The sequence below is a fragment of the Ursus americanus genome, chromosome 21 (genome assembly GCF_024610735.1).
Source record: "Ursus americanus isolate L20-20 chromosome 21, mUrsAme1.1.p, whole genome shotgun sequence".
NCBI lineage: Eukaryota > Metazoa > Chordata > Mammalia > Carnivora > Ursidae > Ursus > Ursus americanus.
This window is the reverse complement of record NC_142147.1, coordinates 21,793,942-21,814,032: the sequence shown is the minus strand read 5'-3', so window position 1 is coordinate 21,814,032 and position 20,091 is coordinate 21,793,942. Positions and strand designations below refer to the sequence as shown.

At 53.4% G+C, this 20,091-nt stretch overlaps 2 protein-coding genes across 2 annotated transcripts in view; one reads left to right on the top strand and one right to left on the bottom strand.

Annotated features, from left to right (window-relative positions):
• The window catches only part of CMTM4 (CKLF like MARVEL transmembrane domain containing 4), a 60,210-nt gene extending 56,092 nt beyond the window's left edge, over positions 1–4,118 (top strand). Inside the window, exon 4 of the mRNA XM_045815068.2 lies at positions 1,235–4,118. Within this exon, the coding sequence (XP_045671024.1) occupies positions 1,235–1,399 (165 nt within the window). The 3' untranslated portion in view covers positions 1,400–4,118. The remainder of the gene's footprint in view (positions 1–1,234) is intronic.
• A 493-nt stretch (positions 4,119–4,611) lies between these two features.
• Positions 4,612–17,192, bottom strand: CMTM3 (CKLF like MARVEL transmembrane domain containing 3). Its single transcript, XM_045815069.2, has 5 exons — positions 16,943–17,192; positions 13,778–13,933; positions 12,669–12,764; positions 12,153–12,273; positions 4,612–10,663 (listed from the first exon to the last, which is right to left on the bottom strand). Exons 1-5 carry the CDS (start codon positions 17,099–17,101, stop codon positions 10,635–10,637), a joined length of 561 nt encoding a protein of 186 aa, XP_045671025.1. The 5' UTR covers positions 17,102–17,192; the 3' UTR covers positions 4,612–10,634.
• Between the last annotated feature and the right edge of the window lie 2,899 nt (positions 17,193–20,091).

The following is a 20,091-nucleotide window of genomic DNA, read 5'->3' as shown; positions in this document are numbered from 1 at the left end:
CTGAGCCAGTGGGGGTCCTGGTTCCTTCAGTGCTGTAGTTCTCAAAGTGTGGTCCCTGGAATAGCAGCCTCCGCATCACCAAGGAACTTTTTAGAAATGCCATTCCCAGGCTCCCCCAGAGCTACTGAATCAGAAATGCCCCCCTGCCTTTTAAAGATTTATTTATCTAGTTGAGAGAGAGAGAGCACAGCGGGGAGGGTCTGAGGGAGAGGGAGAGAGAGTCTCAAGCCGACTTCACTGACGCGGGGCTCAATCCCACGACCCTGAGGTCATGACCTGAGCTGAAAACAGAGAGTCAGACGCTCAACCGACTGTGCTACCCAGGAGCCCCCGAATCAGAAATACGTTTTAACAAGCCCTCCAGGTGATTCAGGTGCACACTCAAATTTGAGAATCACCCTTTTAGTCTGTTCCCAACAGAGCCCTGGATGTCTGTTAGTGATGTTGCTTTTGAGGGCCTTACCTGTCAGTGTGGGGATCTTAATGAAGGAGAGGGCAGTCCCGACACCATTTAGCAGTCAGATGACTTTTTTTGCTCCTCAAGGTAGAATGACTTTGGGGGTAGGGTGGGAACCAGATCTTCTAAGACTTTGGTTCTCTGTGCTTTGCATTTCTGTATTGTTCTGTATTTATAATGACTATGTAGCCCTTTTGCGTGGTGAAGGACAGTTTGAAAGGTTTGTAAAAAGCACTAAACCGGCTGTTCTCCCAGGTACCACTCAGTAGATTGATGAGTCATTAGCAAATCATTAAAATGCTGCTGCTGCTTACCCAGAGCTGCCCGCCTGGAGCCGCCCAAGGGGGAGGCAGCCAGCGGCAGGCGGAGGCTTGGGGGCTGTGATTTGGAATGTCAGGCAGTGCGAGACCCTCATTTTCTGTCTATTTGGTATTTTGGTTACTACATTGTACTTTCTTACCTGAGACCAGTGGCCATGAAAAAGAGGCACTTCTGTGATGTGTGTGTGTGTGTGTGTGTGTGTGTGTGTGTGTGTGTGTGGTTCTTAATAGATCCAAAATACTTCCAGAGAAACCTTAGGCTGTCTGCAGGTCAGGCGGGACTTTATGTTGGTCGTGTTTAACCGCACACTTGTCCGTAGTCTGACAGCCAGAGATCAGTGGGTCTGGGCGTGGTGGGTAAAGCTCGGGTCAACGTGAGCTGCTGGGGACAGGTCCTGCCCAGACACCCTGTCGGCGGCTGATGTGTCCGAGGACTAACAGTGCCTGTGTTTTGTAGATATTTGGCTTCTTGGCAACTGCGGTGTATGCGGTGAACACATTCCTGGCAGTACAGAAGTGGAGAGTCAGTGTCCGCCAGCAGAGTGCCAGTGACTACATCCGAGCCCGCACGGAGTCCAGAGACGTGGACGGTCGCCCCGAGATCCAGCGCCTGGACACATGAGCCCACCTGCCACAGCCCTCCTCCCTCCCATCCTCATGCCCATCCTTTCCACCAACTTTTCTTTCCCTCGTCGCGTCAGATTATCCTGTGATTAAGCTGAATTTCGTCCTCTTCGGTAAAAGTTCATTATGGGAAAGGGTTTTCCGAGTGGCCCTGTTGGCCAGTCTGTGAGGCAGGGAGGCCCGGTAGCCAGCTTGTTGAGACAGAGGCCGGCGGGAGAGGCCCGCAGCTTCTGCAGCACCTGGTGGCCGTGGGAGTTGCCGGCCTCACTGGCTGTCACGGCTCCTCCAGGTCCTTACTGTCCCCAAGCACAGGCTTCATATCAGACTCTGAGCCCCTCTGTCATAGGTTTTTGTGACAAGTCAAGACTTTGGATTAATGGGAGCTGCTAGGAGGGGTAAAAAATCAAGGAATGAAGGTGCAGGGTTCAAGAGTTAGCAGCAGTTGCTGGGCAGGCCCCTCGCGGGTCCCGGGGCAGCGTGTAGTCCTGCCGCCTGGACCTTCCCTTGCTCCTCGTCTTCCATCCCTGAGCCGCCGAGACAGCCAGCTCAGGCCCGGAGCGCCTCGGGAGATGCTGAGGGGTTGGCCACGGGTGTGCTGCTGGAGCTGTTTGCCGGGTCTGGACTCTGTGGGGATGGGAAGAGCTGCTGTCCTCTTGGCACAGCGCGGCAGGCCTGCTGCCATGCGGGAAGGTCGCCCTTCATTTCCTGCCCTGCTGAGAAATCACTCGATGGCTCCTCCAGTGCATCACCTCCCCGAATCCACGTCCTCCTCCAGGAATACGGGACCAGCTTGTTTTCCAGTTTCCTACCCACCCTTACGCCTTGGAGGCTGAGTTGCAGACTTCCTGCAATTTGGCCTTCTCAGGTGAAAGTCACACACACAAAATACAATCCATTCCAACAGCCAGAATTCTTGCCCCTTTGCTGGCTTCATGAGGACCATAGGTGGGGACACACCTCTGTTGCAGGGACCTGTGCAACTTCATGAATGCCCGGGGACAGCTGTAAAGTGATTCTGAGTAGGTTTGTCTAGGGTTTGAAAATACTTGAATTTCCACCACGACATGTGCTTTCACTGATGTTTCGGGAGGCGCAGGGGTAGCTTTTGTGCCTCAGGGTCCTAACCATGAACACTGATCTGGGAAGTTGTTGGGGAAAATTCCAGTTCTGTCGGGTTTCGAATGATTCTTGAGAAAGTGAAGGTTATGTGGTGAACGTGTTCAACGAGCCCCTCTGATGCTGTAGTGTTTTTTTGTTCTTTGTGTTTTTCCTGTTGGAGACGAATTGTATCTTTCACGGAAAAATAGTTTTACCTTGTCGGGTTTTCCCCCTCTGAGCTGTTGTTAATGTTTACAAACCTCCTTCTCGCTCTACTCTTCTGCGTGCAGCTGTCCCCCTGGGAGGAGACCCGTCCTGCTGAGGGGACAAGTGTGCGGCCCCGGGGACAGCCCCCGCGACCTCAGCTAGCGGTGACCGATGGCAGCCGTGGCTGGCCGCTGTGTAATGGGGGGTGCGAACGCGAGCGTGTCGGGCGGTGGGGAGCACCGTGTGCGTGAGAAAGCCTCCAGCCCTGTGCGTGTGGTGTCGCCTGCTTTGTGGAAGAGAGCATCTGATTTCCCAGCGCAGGTCCCACTGCTAGGCCGGCGATTCCATGTCTGAAGGGTCGGGGCGATGGGTTAGCCCCCTGGACCAACCACCAGTACGATCCGAATTCTGCTGCGGTTCCTGTCCAGGGCAGCAGCCCGGGTCACACGTGGGAGCTCCTTGTCTGCGTCTGGGGTGGCGGTCTGCCCGTGCTGACCCCCTGCTCCCACGCGGGTCCCATCGAGCCCCCTGCCCGCGTGTGTTGTGAGGCAGCACAAATCATGGCTCGCAGACTTTGAACTTGGTAGATGTAGTGACTTGGGAGGAGATTATGACATCTGGATTTTATCTGTTCATTTTGTGTATTTATTTTGCATTTGTTGAGTGTGTCTGCATCGTCAAAAATGGGCTTATCTCCCTCTGAGAGTTCCAGTTAGACACAGGGTCACAGAGACTCAGCTTTGCATTCAGCGGGCCGCTTGGAAGGACCACCCTGAACTTTATCAGAAATCTGCTGGGAATCATGTTACTTGGCCTCAATAAAAAGCCGCCTTTGAAGTGAGATCGAAAAAAAGAATACCACTCGGGCAGGATCGTTGCCCAAGTTTTCCCAAGTCACTGCAGTAAAACCAGTTTATCATCTGGTGAAAAAGGACCTATGGGTCTCCTGAGGATGTGTTGAAAGCTGCAAGAAATGGTTCTGAAGCCCATCGAAAGTGTAAATGCTTACAGTTGATAAAAAGTGATGGCACCTTGTGCCACAGAGGGACCCGGAGTCAGTTTGCGTCGTAGCGTTAGAATCTTTGGAATTATTTATGTCCCTGTAACTATTTAATATCCTTTGTGCCGTGAGGCTCCCCCGTGGTTTTTGTAAATATATTTCTTTGTATTTAACTAGCTCCCAGTACAACCAGCAGCAGCCAGGCCCGCTCTCTAGTTCTCTAACCTGGGTGACACGGGGACGCAGACCATCGCGCACGGCGGTGTGGCGGTGAGCGCTCATGGGGGGAATTTGGCTGTCTAGGGCGAGTGTGATGACGCTTGCATTTTCCTTGTGTTGCCTCTGTGTACAAACAAGACAATCTAGATTTAGGGGGCGCTTAACAGGACTTTTTTTTTTTTTTTTTTTTTTTTTTTGGAAATTGAAGGAAGCCTTTTTGTGCATTTAATAGTTCCAGTGTGGACCACATCCATTTGGTTTGGGGCATTTTAAGGCTGAGGCCATCTTGGTGTTTCTCAGTTTTCTGGTAGGATGATGCTGGCTTTCAGAGTGGGTGCCAAACTTGATGGGAACTGCAGTTGCTGTGTAAATTGGACTTTGTTCCTGGAGACGAGACGGTATGGTTGAAATCCGCAAGCATTTGGTGGGACCTCTGGTGGTTTTAGATGGATGCAAACACTGACGTCTTCAGAGAAAGTTGATCTTGGCACTGATTTGGTTGATGTGGTATTTTTTCCCTCTGATTCTCCTGTATCCTCCTCTCTCACTGCTGAAGGCATGGAGGGAGAGGTCTTTCCCTTGCAAACAGACGGATGACAGTCACGGAGGCCTAAAGATACTTTTTGGCCTCACAGACAGCCAGGGAAGGACGAAGGCAGTCACAGATTAAATCACACTTCTGTGAGATTTTAAAGTATTTTATTTTAGATTTTTTTTTTTTTTTTACTTTGTGCAGCAGCACTTGTCCAAGAGAGATTACGTTTGCCTAGCAAAAGGCAGGGATAGAGTAGCCTGTCCAGTCCCAATGCCTTGTCTTCCTCAGCAAGCCGAGCTGAAGTGCCAGTGTGGGCAGAGGCCAGCCTGGCCACACCCAAGCCAGTGGGGACCCAGCCCGGCTCTGCGGGCTTGGCTCTGGGAGGCAGTCTGCACCCCCAGCCCTCAGGGCACCATGACAGTCCCCTGGCAGGGACGCTGTTGCCTGTGGGTAGGCGTGAGGTAGGTCTGATGTGTTGGAGGCTTCTGGTGAGAGCTTCTGACTCCACTGAAAACATGTCTACTCTTAAAATTTGCAGTTTCATCTGCCTTTCTTTGATGCTTTCTTAGTGATTCAGGCTTCAGTTAAGCCACAGGCAGTCTCTTGGGGAGAGGAGGCACTAACTCTTTGCACACGTCTGTGAATTCTTGCTTGCAACGATAAGTCTGGAATAATGCCTCCATGTGTCACGGCCTGTGTGTGGGCCCAGCTCACCTTCTCATGTAGACACTCTTCTGCTGTTTGGGAAGAAATTCCTCACCTCTCCATGTGTTTAAGAGGTGGACCGAGTTCTAATCTCTGGCCGTGCAGGATTTTCTGTGGGTTCTCAGAACTGGCCCTAACAAACGAATAGCATGTGGAGGCAACGTGTGGCCAGTTTAGTGATTCTGGAAGGCAGTAGTCCCCATTGTGCCTCCGTGTTCAAAACCAAGCAACCATGAAGTCATCTTGCCACTTGTCATTTTCTCCATATCTTGTTTATAAGAAAATAATGACATTAAACAGGTAGCAAAAGGCAAAACAAAATAAAAAAACACTTTCCTGGCTGAAGGCTGTGCCGATTGATTCTAGCAAAAATAAAAAGTTGCTTCTTGCCCTAGAGACTGCCATGAGCTTGTGAGGTCCCCAAACGCTTTTTTAGTTCCTAGTGAACTTTGCAGAACCTAGGGGTTCTGTCTTCGAGTCTTTCTTACCTTATCACCACCCACTCTGAGGACCAGCCAGGCGACAGGCTGGAGAGGTGGGAGCAGGGGCAGGGCTGGGAGGTCAGAGGAGGGAGGGGCTCAGCACACCCAGACTGTGTCCCCGGGGACCCTTCACCACATCACACGTGGTGACCGACCCAGGCCATTTTGAAAAAATGTACTTGGTGAACTACCTTCCTATCCTTTTGCTTTGGAAGAAATGAGATCTTGTGTTCGGAATGAGCCTGAGAGCAAAAGCTGCATGTCGGGACAGTCTGCCTTGGCGCTCTGGATGGGCTCCCAGTGTCTCCTCGAGTCTGGACAGGGGGACTCAGATTCTGGTTTGGGTCCCTGGAGAGGATACAGGTCTAACGCTGCCTGTCTTCAGCTTTGTAAACCTTCCTGGCTTTTTATAAAACCTTGTGTTTCCTCTCCTCTCAGCAGATACTGTTGAGATCATAAGAACTGTCTGGTTGAAAAGGTGATTTGAAATATTTGACCCTGTACATTGCTTTTTTGAAACCATCTCTGACAGAAAACACCCCCTCAATATCTGTTAGATCTGGAATTTTCTTCTGAAAATGAATTTTTCTGGTGGACTTTTCCTTACACCAGTAAATGGCATTTATACACTCTTACACTTGAAACAGAGGAATGGGTCCTGATGTGTTTTCCCTTCTTGGTCTAGATTACATTTTTATTCCATTTGGATGTCATTTCTCAACCTTGGGGATTTTTTTCCCCCTTTATAGTTTTTCTTATTCCATAAACAGTAAAGAAAAAAGTTAACCTACAAGCCCACTGAGCTTGAATCAATGGCAACTTGCCTAGAGTAAAATTTAGATTATGGGCCCTTTAATAGTGCATCTTTTTCATAGGGTTCGTTTGTTGTCTACATTTTTATGCCAAGACTTTAATTCAGGTGACTGGCTTATTAGACACCTGGGAGTGGCATGTTTTCTTTGGGATGTATTGTACAGAAAGGCTAAAGAGCCTTCATTACGGGGTTAATAGCCTGGACTGTAGTGAGCTATCCGAACTTTTATGGTTCTAATGGAACTTGTCTCAAATGACCTTAATCAGCTTTGTTGATGGGATTAGGGCGAGGCCCAGAGCTTCTTTTCTTAATTGTGCCTCAGAGGAGAGGAGGTGTGACACAGCTGATTCAGGGGATGGTTTGTGTGCGACTGGGTGGTAGTCTGAACCTGTCAAATCTAAGTCGTCTTTGGAGGACACTGCTAAACCCCAGTAGGAAGCACCCCGTTTTACCAGGAAATGAGGACAGTGTGGGGGCCTGGACCCACGCCAGGTGGGGCAGGTCTAACTGATGGCTGCCTCCTTCTGTGGGCCATTTTGCTTTCCTGCCTTTTCCAGAATCAGTTTTTCCAAGTTTTGAGACTGTTTGCCTCTCTGCAGAAGCGAGGAAGGCAAATCATCAGGGCTTGAAGGGAGAACTGGCTGATCCAAGGGCTGGGGGAGGACCTGCTCCCCCAGGGGGAGGATGAGGGCAGGAGGCTTGGATGGACCGCCAAGCCGGCCCAGACCCACACAGGGGCTGCCTGCTTCCAGTGCTTTTACTCTGTAACCCATTTAAAAAATGAGTTTTCCAATCCTGCCTCATGATGAAACTGATGTAGTGGATAAAACCAGTGCTTTTGTAACTTGATTTTGATGTGGGTCCCTCAGAGAGAATGTAGGGACCGAAACTATTTGTATATGTTGAAATTTGTAGGGGTTCAGGAACCCGTGGCAAAAACACTTAACTATTTATTACAGGTATGACTGTATTTTTTTTTCCCCCCAAAGTAGGTAATTCTGTCTTTGTATATTTTAAGACAAATAATAATCGCTTCACCTTCGGTGCCTTCCGTGTGTCAGTCACATAAACACTTGTCAATCATGGAATTGAAAAGATGTACATTTAGTTAAACCAGATGACACTATTTTTGTAGCATGATTTTAGATTGTGTCCTTTTAATATTGCTTTTAGCAATGATGGTTTTGAGGTTTGGCCATTATCCCTTTAAACTTTGTTACGTATTTTAAAAAAGAAAAAAAAAAAAAACCACCTTGGCTATTCCTGTCTTCTCTCTGCTGCTTTCTCCCCAACGACTTGTTTCGGCTTATTTCAACAGTCTGAGAGTAAGAGTATATTTCTGTGAAATAATTATTAATCAGTATAACTGCGATTGGCATTTTTAACGCACTTGTTCAGTTAGAGAGAGCCACTGCTCACCTCAGACCGAAAGAGGGAAGTGGTTTCATAGAAGAATAGATAGCCGCGGTGCTCTGACTTTCCCCTTTGGGTCTGAACGGCGAAGAGCCCCGTTGTCGCAGGCTGGTGAGGCCAAGGGCCTTCTCCGGCCAGGTGTCTCCCAGGACCAGCGTAGGCCACCCCTCCCGCTCTGCTGCCGGCTGCCCTCTGCCCTCGGGAGACGTGCTGCCCGGGCTATGTATGCGTGGGGTGGGCTCGCTGGCCCTTTCTGGTTTTCTGCCTGGACAAATTATAGATGCCCTGCTGTGAGGAGCTTGATGAAATCGAGACTCGGCTAACACCCTAGCTGCTCCTTGGGCTTTCCTACCCCTGTGGGACGCGGGTTCTGTCTGGTCAAGAAGAATCTCAAGTAAACTAGCTGAGCTGTTGCAACATGAAGGAATGGATTTATTGAAACATAAGATTGTACCTTCTTTTTTGTCCTTTTGAAGGGTCAGAATATGTAATTATTTTAACAAAGGAAGTCGAGTCAGATGGCTAATAACTCCAGTATGATTATTCATTGGTACTTGGCCCAGTGGCACTTTGGGGGGGGCAATGTTAATTTAATAACTATTACATTTTACTTCTTAAAAGTCTATTTCCTTTACTAGCTTGGACATAGCTGTGGGGCATTCTGAGGTGATGCCCACTGGGCACACGTTGGTTTATGCTGTTGGCTTCTCAAACCCTGGCTCGTGGGTTTGACTCTATCCACTTGGAGTGGTTTTGGGGCCCCAAAGCCTTTGCTCCTGGTTCTTTGCCCCTGACAGCAGACAGAGCCTCACATTGCCCTCAATTTTGCCCCTTTATTTCTTTTGAAGGACCTGTTTTTCATGGTACTTGTCCTGATTGTTTTCATAGTGTTCAAATCTGTATTTTTGTATGTAGAGGGAAATAATTTTCTCAACACTAATCGCTAATAAATATTGTATTAAATTGTCATGAAGGAGTTCTTGTTTAATAAATGGACACGTAAAAGTGGCATCGTCTCTTTCCTCACTCAGACTTCCCTTCTGTCCCTTCAAAGGCTGTGGACCCAGTTCCCGGGACAGGCCTGGGAGGTGGGGGCTGAGCACAGTCCGTGTCCACGCGAGCGGCCATGGGATGGGTGTCGACAGGCAGCTTGGCTGGCTTAGTGGGGCATGCAAGGTGGAGCAGAAACTCCCACCGTGTATCCCTCTCGGCATCTGCTCATCAACTTTCAGGCAGGTTTTCGAATGCGTGTAAAAGTTGGAGAATGCCTGGGCCAAATGCCAACCCAGCTTCCTCCCAAGCTTCAACTCCAAGGTCCCTTGTGCAACCAGTTTGCAAACCAGGAGGAGTGCCCCAGGTTCTGGCTACCTCAGGGGTGCCGTGGGTTGTTACCGTGACACATGAGACATAAGCTCCCTCAAAGGAGCTCTGGTGACCTGGGCAAGTTCCTGAACCTTCTATTGGTTTCCTGGACTTAGTGACCCAGGATCATGTGAGGACTGAGGGAGAGTACATGCATCAGATGCTTAGGGGTGTGTGGCGTGCCGCTGGTGCGGGTGTGTCTGCTGAAACCCTGAGCTGTCAGGACTCACCATCGTTAGGACTCGTCTGTGTTGAACAGGACGCTGGATTGCACTGCTCTGGGAGGTGTGAGGTGTTTTCAAACACATATACTCCAAGCACATAGTCAGTCTGGTTTAATCCATTATGGCTTTTTTCACATGCAAGAGAAGAACAAAGGTTACAAATGCCCAAGACATGGGTCCAGATCTGGCTCATTCATAAGACCTCTTGGGACAGAGGAAATGCCATTTAAAAAGCTACTTTTGTGTAAAAAAAAAAAATACATATAAAGTTATAAAATCCCATTGAACATAGACACACAGCACATGTGCTTAGGTGAACACAGAAGGCACATCTCACCTCTCGAGAGGCGGTCAGGAGACCTGCTCTGGTGTCGAGAAACATATCATCATCCTGAGTGCCCGAGAGCCCCTCGCCGGCCGGTGGGCCCCCAGGAAAGGGTTCGGCTGGGCCTGCCCAGCCCCCCAGAATGCTGTCAGTTATTTTGTGGTTAGGTACCCTTGATCTTTTGGATCTGGTAAGCTAATCTCCAACTGTCATGTCACCTGGCGAAGACGTGGCTCCCCAGGGTGGGAGGCACCGTTATGGGCACCGTGACCTGCTTGCTCCTAGATGAGAGCAAAGGTCGGTTTTCTCCCTGCTTCAAAAATGAAGAGGGTATTGGTGCTCCTTGAACAAAAGAATCTTGGAAGGATCATTCTCGACAAAGTGCCTGGCATGAGTGGGACACCAAATGCAGACAAAAATCCCTGGGGCCTAGCAGGTTGGCCCCGTGGTGGCTTCCGTCCTACTTGGTTTATGCTGTTGGTGGGTCTCCAGCCTGAACTGCTTCCTGTGATGGAGGTAACAAGGCTCCATGAGCTTTGTCCCCTTGTGCTTATTTTTGGCAGAAAGGTTACAAGGCTTAAGGTTTGTGGGGCAGAAATGAGACGTGGCAGAATATTCACGATGCCCCCGTGTGTGCAGTGGTTAGACGGGTGCCGTTTTGTATGCTGGGCTTGGGCAGGTCACCTTGGGGCCATGAGGAGGCCAGCTCCGTCAGCAGCTGATGCTGCCGCTTGAGAAGTCACCGCCTCTCTCCCAGCACACGCCGTGCCCTGACCACGGCGGCAAGCCTGGTCCGAAGGTGCGGCAGTGGGGGCCCGCGGGGCTCGGGTTGCCGGGGCGGGGAGGACATCAGTCAGAGTCAGAGTCGGAATTCTCTTCTGAAAGTCAAACAGACGGGATGCTTGGTGGGAGTTTCCAGGCCAGCGGTGCCTGGAAGCTGTTTCTGGGGAGACTGGCTGGGTTTCTAGCTGTTGGCTGGAGCCCCGGGCTCAGGCCGCTCCTGTGCTGACTGCGCTGTTGGTGGTGTCAGCTTGGTGTGAGGGCTGGCCTGGGGTCTGGGACCCTGCAGGGGCAGCTGCTGTCACCTCCGGGGCATGGTCACATGGAGCGGGGAGCCCGGGTTCCCTGGGCCCTTCTCACCTGGGGATGTCAGTGTGATATATCTGCACCCCAAACCCCAACTCTACCGTGCAATTCAGCAAGGCAGGTTGGGGACGGCTATTTTCTGGCACAAGAAAGTAAAATATACTACAAAATCAGGAAGCTTCTTTTTAGGCACCTTATAGTTTCAATCCCTCTTGCCCCCAATCCTAATTTTATATGGTGATCGGACACATTTTATGACGTTAAGGGCCTCTCTAAGGTATGACTGAAGGGTTCCTAGAAGTCCAATACTGAAGAGTACTCTGTAGAGCCTTCTGGAACCCCCCCTCCACGGAGGAAAAGCACCCAAGTCACTAACCCTCCTGCCTCAGCCCCAGTGCCAATTGCTATTTTCAGGGAGGGACACCCCTTTCCTGACCAACCTCTGTCTCAGAACCCCAATCTGTCCTCACACTGTTGCCAGGTCATGGATGAGCTCCAAGAGCCTCTGTAAACCCTGACTTCCCTAGCCCTGTGGCAAGGGCTAGACTGGTATGATTTTGTAGGTTTGCTGTATTCATTCTAACACATGAGCTAGGAATCATTTTACAGCAAAAAACCATCATACATATATCTCCAGGTCCCAAGGCCCATAATACTCAAACATGTCTCCACTGCCACTTCCTGCTTGTTCACTGGGGTGGTGGTCTAGAAGCACTCATGGAAGGCAACTGGTGGCAGGTCACAAAGGTTTAAGGAAAATGTCTAGGGACATTGAACGTAGGAGTGGCTGAAGTGCAGAATGAGACGAGGCGAGCCTCATATATTTTTAGCAGAAGGATGGCTTCTGCTGGCTTATAAACCTGAGCTTGTGTGGGTATCGCAGATAAGGACGAGAGCCTGGTTCTCTGGCCCCTGAGCCACGGGCCGGTGAAACTGGGCAAGGGGACCTTGGGTTTCAGGGCAGGTGGCTGCTCTGCAGCCCAGGGACTGGCTGCCTGGGGGGCTCATCAGGGAAGGTCTCACCGAGGAGAAGGTGCCAGGCCTGCCCTCACCTTGCCTTTCCTGGAAAGGCAGACGCCCTGGGGAGCCAGCCTGCTGTATGCAGTGCCCCATGAAGGGACAGAACCAGGCTGTGAACACACATCCTGCCCATATGGGAAGAGAAAATGCTCCTCCAGCCTCAAACTAGCAAGTATCCCTAAGGGAGAGCAGGGTCCCCAGCAACAGTCCTGGGTTGAGAGGCTGGGTTCCCAGGTGAAAACCCCCAGGGTGGCCACCCACCTTCCGCCTTGTTGGCTGTGTTCTCTTCTGCAGAGTCCCCTTGTTTGAGGAATTTGGCGACGTCATTAAAGATCAGGTAGAAGTCAATTGCAAACACGATGGTGGCAAAGAAGCCAAAAACCTGTGGGATAGGGGACAGGGTGGATGAGACCTCATCAGGAGCTAGGAGTGCCTGGTCCCAGAGCCGGGGGGAAGTGGAGAAGCTGCCACCCCGCTCCATCTGCTGGGTTAAGGAGCTCGGGTTGGCAAACACACCCCACCCAGTACGGACAAGTAGGAAAATGAGCTGTTATCTTGGTTGGGTAAACAGCCTTCAAAACTTGGGGCAGATTAAATCTCTAGTAAGAGGACTTTGGAATCGCTGAGATCCCCGTGACAGCCCAAGGGGCCTAAGCGGGGACAGACTCTGCCCCAGATGCTGAGTGTCCAAGGGGCATCTGGGTTTCCATCAGGGCAGGGGTGAACTTGAGGGGGCATCGCTGGGCAGCCCCTTCCAGGGCTAGGGTGGCTACTCACCCCAGCTGCTTTGGAAGCCCCGTCTGAGTACTTGGCGACAGCTGTGATGGAGATGGCGAAGTAGATGAGAGCAGCTGTGACACAGCGCAGGAAGTCCTGGGGAGAGATGGGTGTGGTCACTGCCCTCGGCTCCCAGGATTGGAGCACAGCTGGGAGCCCAGACTGGGGCAGGGGCTCAGAAGGACACCAGGTAGCAGGAATGGGCTGGAACCCACTGTTCCCAGGGGATGACTGGCCCCGTAGGCTAGACACACACCTAGCACCCGCAGTCCAGCATCCCCAGGACTTGGGCCCTGTCCTGGCCCCACCTTGCACTCCCTGGTCCTTCTCCCACCCCCATTCCTGCCCCTGCCCAGGTGCCCCTGGAGGCTGCCAGCAGCTGAGGCTGCCCTGTTCCCGCTCCAGCTGGCCGTCCTTGCCCAGTGGACAACAGGACGTGGGCCAGGCTGCAGCTTGACCTGTGGCTGGGCCCCTATGCATATCTCCTCATTCGGTGAGAAAGACATTGGAAACCTTTCACCTGCTCCCTGCTAGCTCTCCAATGAGGAGACCTGGCCCTGGGCCTCGCGGTGCCACATCCTTGTGGCAGATCCATTTGTGTATCATGGTTTCTGCTCACCTGTCCCTAAAAGGGGGATACAGGGTGCAGCCCATCAGGAAGCATATTGGATATGAAGTCAGGAGGCCAGGGTCCAATCGCAGCTTTTCTGTCCCTTCTCAAAAAACAAAGTTTGGGGGGGGCTCTGAGGCTTCCCAGGTGACCAAGCAAGTTGCCAGATGGCTGAGGTCTGGGTAAGCCCTGCAAGTCCTCAGTTAACCTGTCCTGCCCTTGTGCAAATGGCTTGAATTCCTGAGGCTGAGGCTCATTCCTCCAGGCCCAAATGGGAGCACCAGCGCCACCTGCTGGTCAGGAGCCAGGATGCCAGCTGGGGTTCCCTGCCTCACCCAGGGACCTCCCGGAGGTAAGGCAGCGGGCTCTGGGTCACACGGCTGCCCTGCCGAGTGGTGGGGCTTGGCTCCAATTAACTGCAAACAACCCCTCTGGCGCACGGAAGAAAGGGTGAGGGCGGAAATGCAGCCAGCCCCTTCGTCCTGGGGCCCAGCCTCACCATCATGGGCCAGCACAAGCCCTGCCACTTGTCGTTCAGCTGCATGGCATCTGCAAAGAGGAAGTAGAGGGCCAGCAGGAACTCCAGCAGAGGCGCTGCGAGGAAGGCAGATGCAGAGGATGCCACATAGCAGACAAAGGTGATGAACGAGAGACCCTGGAGGTGAGGGGAGGAAAAATCAGAACCTTTGCACATCTCCTGGCCCAGGGCTCTGCAGCCAGGGACGGAGGACGCCCCAGCAGGGGAGGCAGCTGCCAGGATTAGAACCCCATCATGGGGCCCTGGACCACGTGCTACCCCAATGCCTCTGGGCACAGCTCTGCACCCTGATTCTGTGCCAGCGCCCTGCCAGGACCCAATCAGGAAGCCCCAGCTTCCCACACGTGTCCAGCCCCCCAGGAGGCTGCCTCGTGCTGCTGCTCACCCCGTGCCCCCCACCCCAGCAAGCTCTAGGCAGAATCCACCCAACTCAGATGGTGCCCAGCAGGGCAAATCAAACCTCAGCCGTCTCAGAGGCAGCTCACAAAGCAAGAACCATTTCAAAAAATTATACCCAACTCCCAAGAGTGTAAATTTTAGCTGAAAAACTATACAAGTCTTAAACTTTACTTAATGATATGCATGCTGAAGTGTTCAGGGTTGAAATGTACTGATGTGGGCAATTTATTCTGCATCAAAAACGAAATTGGACTAGTGGACAGATGGATAAGATAATGTGATAAAGCAAATCTGACAACAGGTTAACGACTGTACAATCTAGGCGGTGGGTATACGGGCATTAACAGTGTAACTCTTTGGGTTTTCTACGTTTGCCAATCCATACGAAGAAAAAAACCTCCAGGAGGGGGAATGTTGACCCTGACACTTCAGGCCCTGCCGCCTCATCCAGCCAGCCTTCGTGCAAAGGGAAGGTGCTGACGCCCCCGTTAGTTCTGCAGACCATGTGACCTGCAGGGCAGGGCAGACCAAGATGAGGGGCTCTTCCCCCGGCCAGGGCCTGCGAGGCTTGGGGCATCCTCGCAACCACCTGTGCACAGTGCTGCTCATAGCCCACCTCACAGATCAGAAGACTGAGGTGCAGACAGGGGAAGTGAGTTGCTCAGTGTCATGCGGCTAATAAAAAGGCACCAGAATTTGAACCCAGGGTTGGCTGACCACACAGCTGTAGTTCTTAAGCAACCCTGCCCTGTGGGTGCTGGCCTTCATCTGTCCTGATTTCTGTCACTGTGGCTGGGCGGGGTTTGAGTATGTCCATGGCTGAGTAGCTTGGAGTGGGGCTGGGAGGGCCCTGTAGGGACACCCAGATGCCCCACAGGAAACTCTGTGGCTGCTTCAGACAAATGAGCTGCAGAGATGCCAGGGAGTCCCCAGGGCACCCAAATCTGCCTTGAACATGGCCAGGAAGTAGCTGAGCTCAACTCGAACAGAAGGGAAATTAAGGCACAGAGGGGCCTCCCAGGGAAGCAAGGCATGGGACCTTGAGCCAGCCCTGTCCATACCTCCTGCTGCACTTCTTCCGCAGAAGGCTCTTCTTATGTCCCTCCCCTTCCAGTCCACCCCCCCCAAAGCCAGATTCTGGGGACCCCTCTCTCCATTCCTGTTTCCTCATTCCCTGATTCCTGGTGGCTACTTCCTCCCCTTTCCTGTCCCTGTCAGCCTCCCCACTTGCTTGGGCCTGGAGGCAGCCAGAGATGACCAGAGGGAGGGAAGAGTGACCAGAGTGGCTCCCCTTGTGATCAACTCTAACCCGTTCTTCCTCTCTACTTCTTCATCCTCCTAGATCTGGCTTCCTGACATCCAGCTACACCAAGGGCCCCCCATGAGGTGGGCTGAGTGGGGTTGGGGTTTGTGTCCCTTGCTGGCCTATAGATTTAAGGCTTCTCTGCAAAAATGGCGCCCATCAATCTCCAGGGTAGGACTGGGGTGACCAACCAGAGGTGACTCCCTAGAGTGTGGGCTGTCCTGGGCCCTGGTTCCTCACTTGGGAGCTGGGCTGGTGACCTCTGGGCTGACCCCAGGGGCAGAAGTGGCAGGATGGCCTCCTACCATCTGCCCTGGGCAGTAGGAGGAGAGGTCTGGGGCAGAAGCCTCTTTCCTCTGATCCCCACTCTCACTCTTCTGTCACCTGGCCCTCAAGTGACCCACCTGTCAAATCCCCTAGACGCCCTGGCCTCAGCTTTCATGTCTGCAAAGTGGGAATAACGACAGGGACTGACAAACTGCGGGGGATCTAAATAACAAGAGCTGCTCCTTATCTTGCCTCCCCTGCGCCCGACGGCGCCTCCGCCGCCCCTGGCCCCGGCCCCTTCCCCGCAAGGAGGCCCAGCACCGAGTCCCCCGCCCCACCCGCGGATGGTGCAGGAGGTTTCGTAGTGTCCCCAAGACAAAGGCCTGATGGGCCGGGGTGGGGGTTGCGGGAAGGAGGAAGGAGCTTGGCGGGGGCGGGGCGGCTGGATCCGAGCGAGGAAGGGGAGGAGGGGGATGAAGTCACCCCGCTGGGCTCCCGCCCCCGCCCCCTGCACCCGGGGGGAGGGGTCTGCGAACACACCCCGCACTGTGCTGCCCCGACCTCACCCAATCCCGGGGGTCTCCTTCCCACTTCCCCGCTGTTCCCCGTGTCGGCTGGCCGGAGTCCACCCCGTCCTCCGCCCGGCAGCTCAAGGCCCGGCCGGCCCTCCCTGCGCCAAGGAAAGCGGGCAAGGGCGCGGAGAGCCCACCCTGGCCCCGACCCGGGCGTAGTGAAGCGCCGAGCTGGTTGATTCCTCACGGGGCGCGGCCGGGGACAGCGGGAGGGTTTGCGGAGCGGAGTGCCCGCGACAGAGGCCAGAAGATGTGGGGCCGCGGGCTGTTCCGAGGGCCCAGAGCGGGTGGAGGTGCCCGGGGTCACACAGCGCCGGGCTGAACTTCCAGGCGCTCGGCCGTCGCGTCGACGTGCCCCGGCCCCAGGCTTCCCGACCGGCCCCCCACGTTGGGTTAGGGAGCCTGGAGGGCCTGTTTTCGGGCCCCTCCTCGCCTCTGCCTCGCGCGCTGAGCTTCGGCGCCACCCGACGCCTGGGGAAGTGCGCCCAGCTCCGCCCGCCTTCCGCGGCTCCCGGGGCTCGGCCGGGTCCGGGAGTCCCGACGGCGCCTTCGCCGCCCCCGGCCCCGGCCCCGCGCCGCACTCACCGACTCGGCCAGCAGGAGGCGGCCTTTGAGCGAGCAGAGGAAGGCGCGCGCCGGCAGGAGGGCGCGGAGCCCGGGCATCGCTGCGCCGGGCGGGGAGCGGCCGGCGCGCGCCGGGGCCGGGTCGGGGTCCGGGTCGGGCTCCTGGTCTGGGGGCCACATGGCGGCGGCGGCAGGGACCGAGGCGCGGCCCCGCTCCCTCACCCCGCGCCCGGGAGGGAAGCGGAAACCCGGGCTGTGCGGAAGGAGAAAAAGGCGAGACACGGGAGCGGGGGCGCATCCCCCCGCCGCCCCGCCGCCGCCCCGCCCCTCCTGCCCGGTCCCCTCCTCCCCTCCTCGCAGTCTCCGGCTCCCCAGCTGCCTCGCTCGCTTCTTCCGCTCTCCTTCCTCCTCCTTCCTCCTCCTCCCGTCCTCGCCTCGGACCCCGGCTGCCCGAGTTGCTCTGGGCCCCGCTGGGCGGGACTGTCCGCGGGGCTGGCCTGGGGCCCCCACACACCCCCGCGCACTCTCCCCTCAGCCCCAGCCCGGCACTCCGAGACCTTCTTTTTGCTGCCCTTGAACGCCCCGTCGGGGCTTCCAGTCTTCTCTGCCTGCCCTGAAGGGCTGTATACACTCGCTGCGTCGTCTAGCTTCCTGCCCGGGTCTCTGCGCGTGTCCGGGACCCAGGAATCTAGGCGTCCGAAAGACAAGACCCCTGTCTCGTCTTCCTGCGCTTTTGATCTAGCTGTCAGCTCCCGACCTCACTCCCTCTTTCTCCCCTGGCCACCCCTCCCATCTTTGGGCAACCCAACCTCCTCTACTGGCTGCCCCAGCCTGCCTTCTGCTCCCTCGCCCCATTCATACCCGGGGGACTCCCAGATGGAGCCTGGGCCTCAATGAAGGGCACCGCCATCCAACCTTCCACCCCAAGATCTGACACTCGGGGCTGTCCTTGTTCTCCCTCACCCTCACCATCAGCCCATCACCAAAGCTGGCACATCTTCACCTCCTAAAGCTTTGTTTCTGTTCACTTCTCACTACCACCAAGACCTCCAGGAGGCCCCAGAGTACTCCTGTCTCCTCCCTGAACTGCTGTGAGGGTGTCTTTAAGAGGCCTCTCTTCTTCCTCTCTTGGCAGCCAGAAGGATGCTTAAATCCTCAGTCAGGATCACCTCCATTTCCCTTATCCCTCAAACCTTGGGAGATTCCCATCTTGCTCAGAGTCTTGGTAGAGAGACTAAAAACATAATCCCTTGGTGTCCTCTGCTCCCTGTCTCTCCCACTCACAGACCTTACAGTTTCTTGAACAAACCACGCTCCCTCCCCACTCCAGGGCCTTTGTGCGTGCTGACCCTGCTACCTGGAATGCTCTCCTCCACTTGGTTATCTGATGATCTTCTCTTTACTCTGTGATCATCCCACAGTGTCACTTCCTCAAAGAAGACTTTGATGGCCTCTCCTGCCAGGTAAGAGGAATTCATTCACTCATTTATTGATAGATTGAACAGCAGTGCTAGAAAGATTGCATTTGTAGGATGCAAGGACGCATCAGCTTAATTTGTGGGGAGTGGGTCAACAATGTGTCCAGAGAATCCTGAATAAGATGATTCTTGGTAATAGGTGTCTGGCTGGTTATGGCTGGTTCATGGGTTGCCAGGAGCCTTTGTGGAAGAAAGGACTGAGCGAACGGCTGGGGTGGGGGGAAGGAGACAGTTGGTAGACAACCAGAGCCTGGTGTTTGGATCTTATTCTAGATCCCCTGGGAAGAGGCCAGGTGAGGGTTAGAACAAGGACAACCTGATATCAATCAGTGTTAATTTGGCTCAAAACTGTAACTCAATAATAAGTAGAAAACAACCCAATTTTTTTAATTGGCTTAAGTTTTGAACAATCCAGCGAAGATATATGAATGTCTAGTAAGTGCTCGAAACTATATTCAATATCATTAGACATCTAGGAATGCAAATTAGAGCCAAAATAAGATACTATTTTACACCTATTAAAATGGCTCATAAAAGGGGACTCCACCATTGAAGTGCTGGGGAAGATGTGGAGCACCTGGAACTCTCCTACAGCCCTGTAGGGGGGTGGAAGTGAGGCCCTCCACTGCGGAAGACAGCTTGGCAGTTTCTTAAAATGTCAGAGAGAGGCATACCGTGCGACCCAGACATTTTATGCGTAGGTATTTGCCCAAGAGAAGCAAAAGCACATGTCTTTACAAAGACTTGGACCTGAACGTTCACAGCGGCTCTATTTTTAATAGCTCAAACTGCGCACTGCGCAGTGGTTCATTACAGCTCAGAGGATAAGCTAACTGTGGGGCATCCCCAGGCTGAAATACTTCTCAGTAGGAGGAAGAAATAACCCATTGACAGATCCACAATAGGGGTGCATTTTGCGGATAATTATGTTGAATGAAAGAAGCCAGGCTCAAAAGGGTACGTGCTGTGTGATTCCGTTTTTATGAATTTCTAGAACAGGTGAAACTCAGCTATGGTGAGGGAAATCGGATCAGTGGTGACCTGGGGTGGGGGCAGGAGGAAGCTCTCTGGAGTGCTGGCAGTGTTTTTTTTTTATTTTGATGAGGGTGGTAGCTGCCCAGAAACATACGTTTGTCGAAGCACGTCAAACTCTCCACTTAAAATGGTTGCATTTTATTTCAAGGCATCTCTGTCTCACTTTACTGAAAGGGAACTCACGCAAAAAAATATGGTGACTCACTAGGGTGGCTGAGGGGGCCCAGGAAGAGGCAAGGAGAACTGGAGGGGTGCCCCTGCTTGACGCGACTGAGTGCCTATGACCGCTGTCGTTCCTGCCGCAGGCTGGGAGCTCCGTGGGAGCCTATCCTGGCCCAGCCCAGAACCCATCCCTCGAATGGTACCGGAAGTGTCTGCTGTGGCATGAAGAAGGGTGGCTCTGTTCCCTTTACATTCCTGCCTAAGGAGTATTTTCTGTTCTCCTACACTGATTTGTTTATTTTATTCTTTGGGTTATAATTAAATACTATCACGCTTCATTTTGTTGGTTAAATTGTTTCATCTTTGGCCTTTATTAGCTCTTGCTGGTGGGCTTCTGGGTACCCATCCCCCATCTCCCCCCCCCATTTCCTTATTTTCTGACCCTATAAGATGCGTCAGGTTCATTTTGTATTCTCCCCATCCCAGCCCTAGAGT

Excerpts from the sequence above, each read along its gene's own strand:
- CMTM3 (XM_045815069.2), bottom strand. The coding sequence starts at position 17,101 with ATGTGGCCCCCAGACCAGGAGCCCGACCCGGACCCCGACCCGGCCCCG. Across the intron at positions 12,274-12,668 it reads GGGCTTCCAAAGCAGCTGGG|GTTTTTGGCTTCTTTGCCAC; the intron begins GTGAGTAGCCAC and ends CCTATCCCACAG. Across the intron at positions 10,664-12,152 it reads CACAGCCAACAAGGCGGAAG|AAGAGAATTCCGACTCTGAC; the intron begins GTGGGTGGCCAC and ends TTTGACTTTCAG.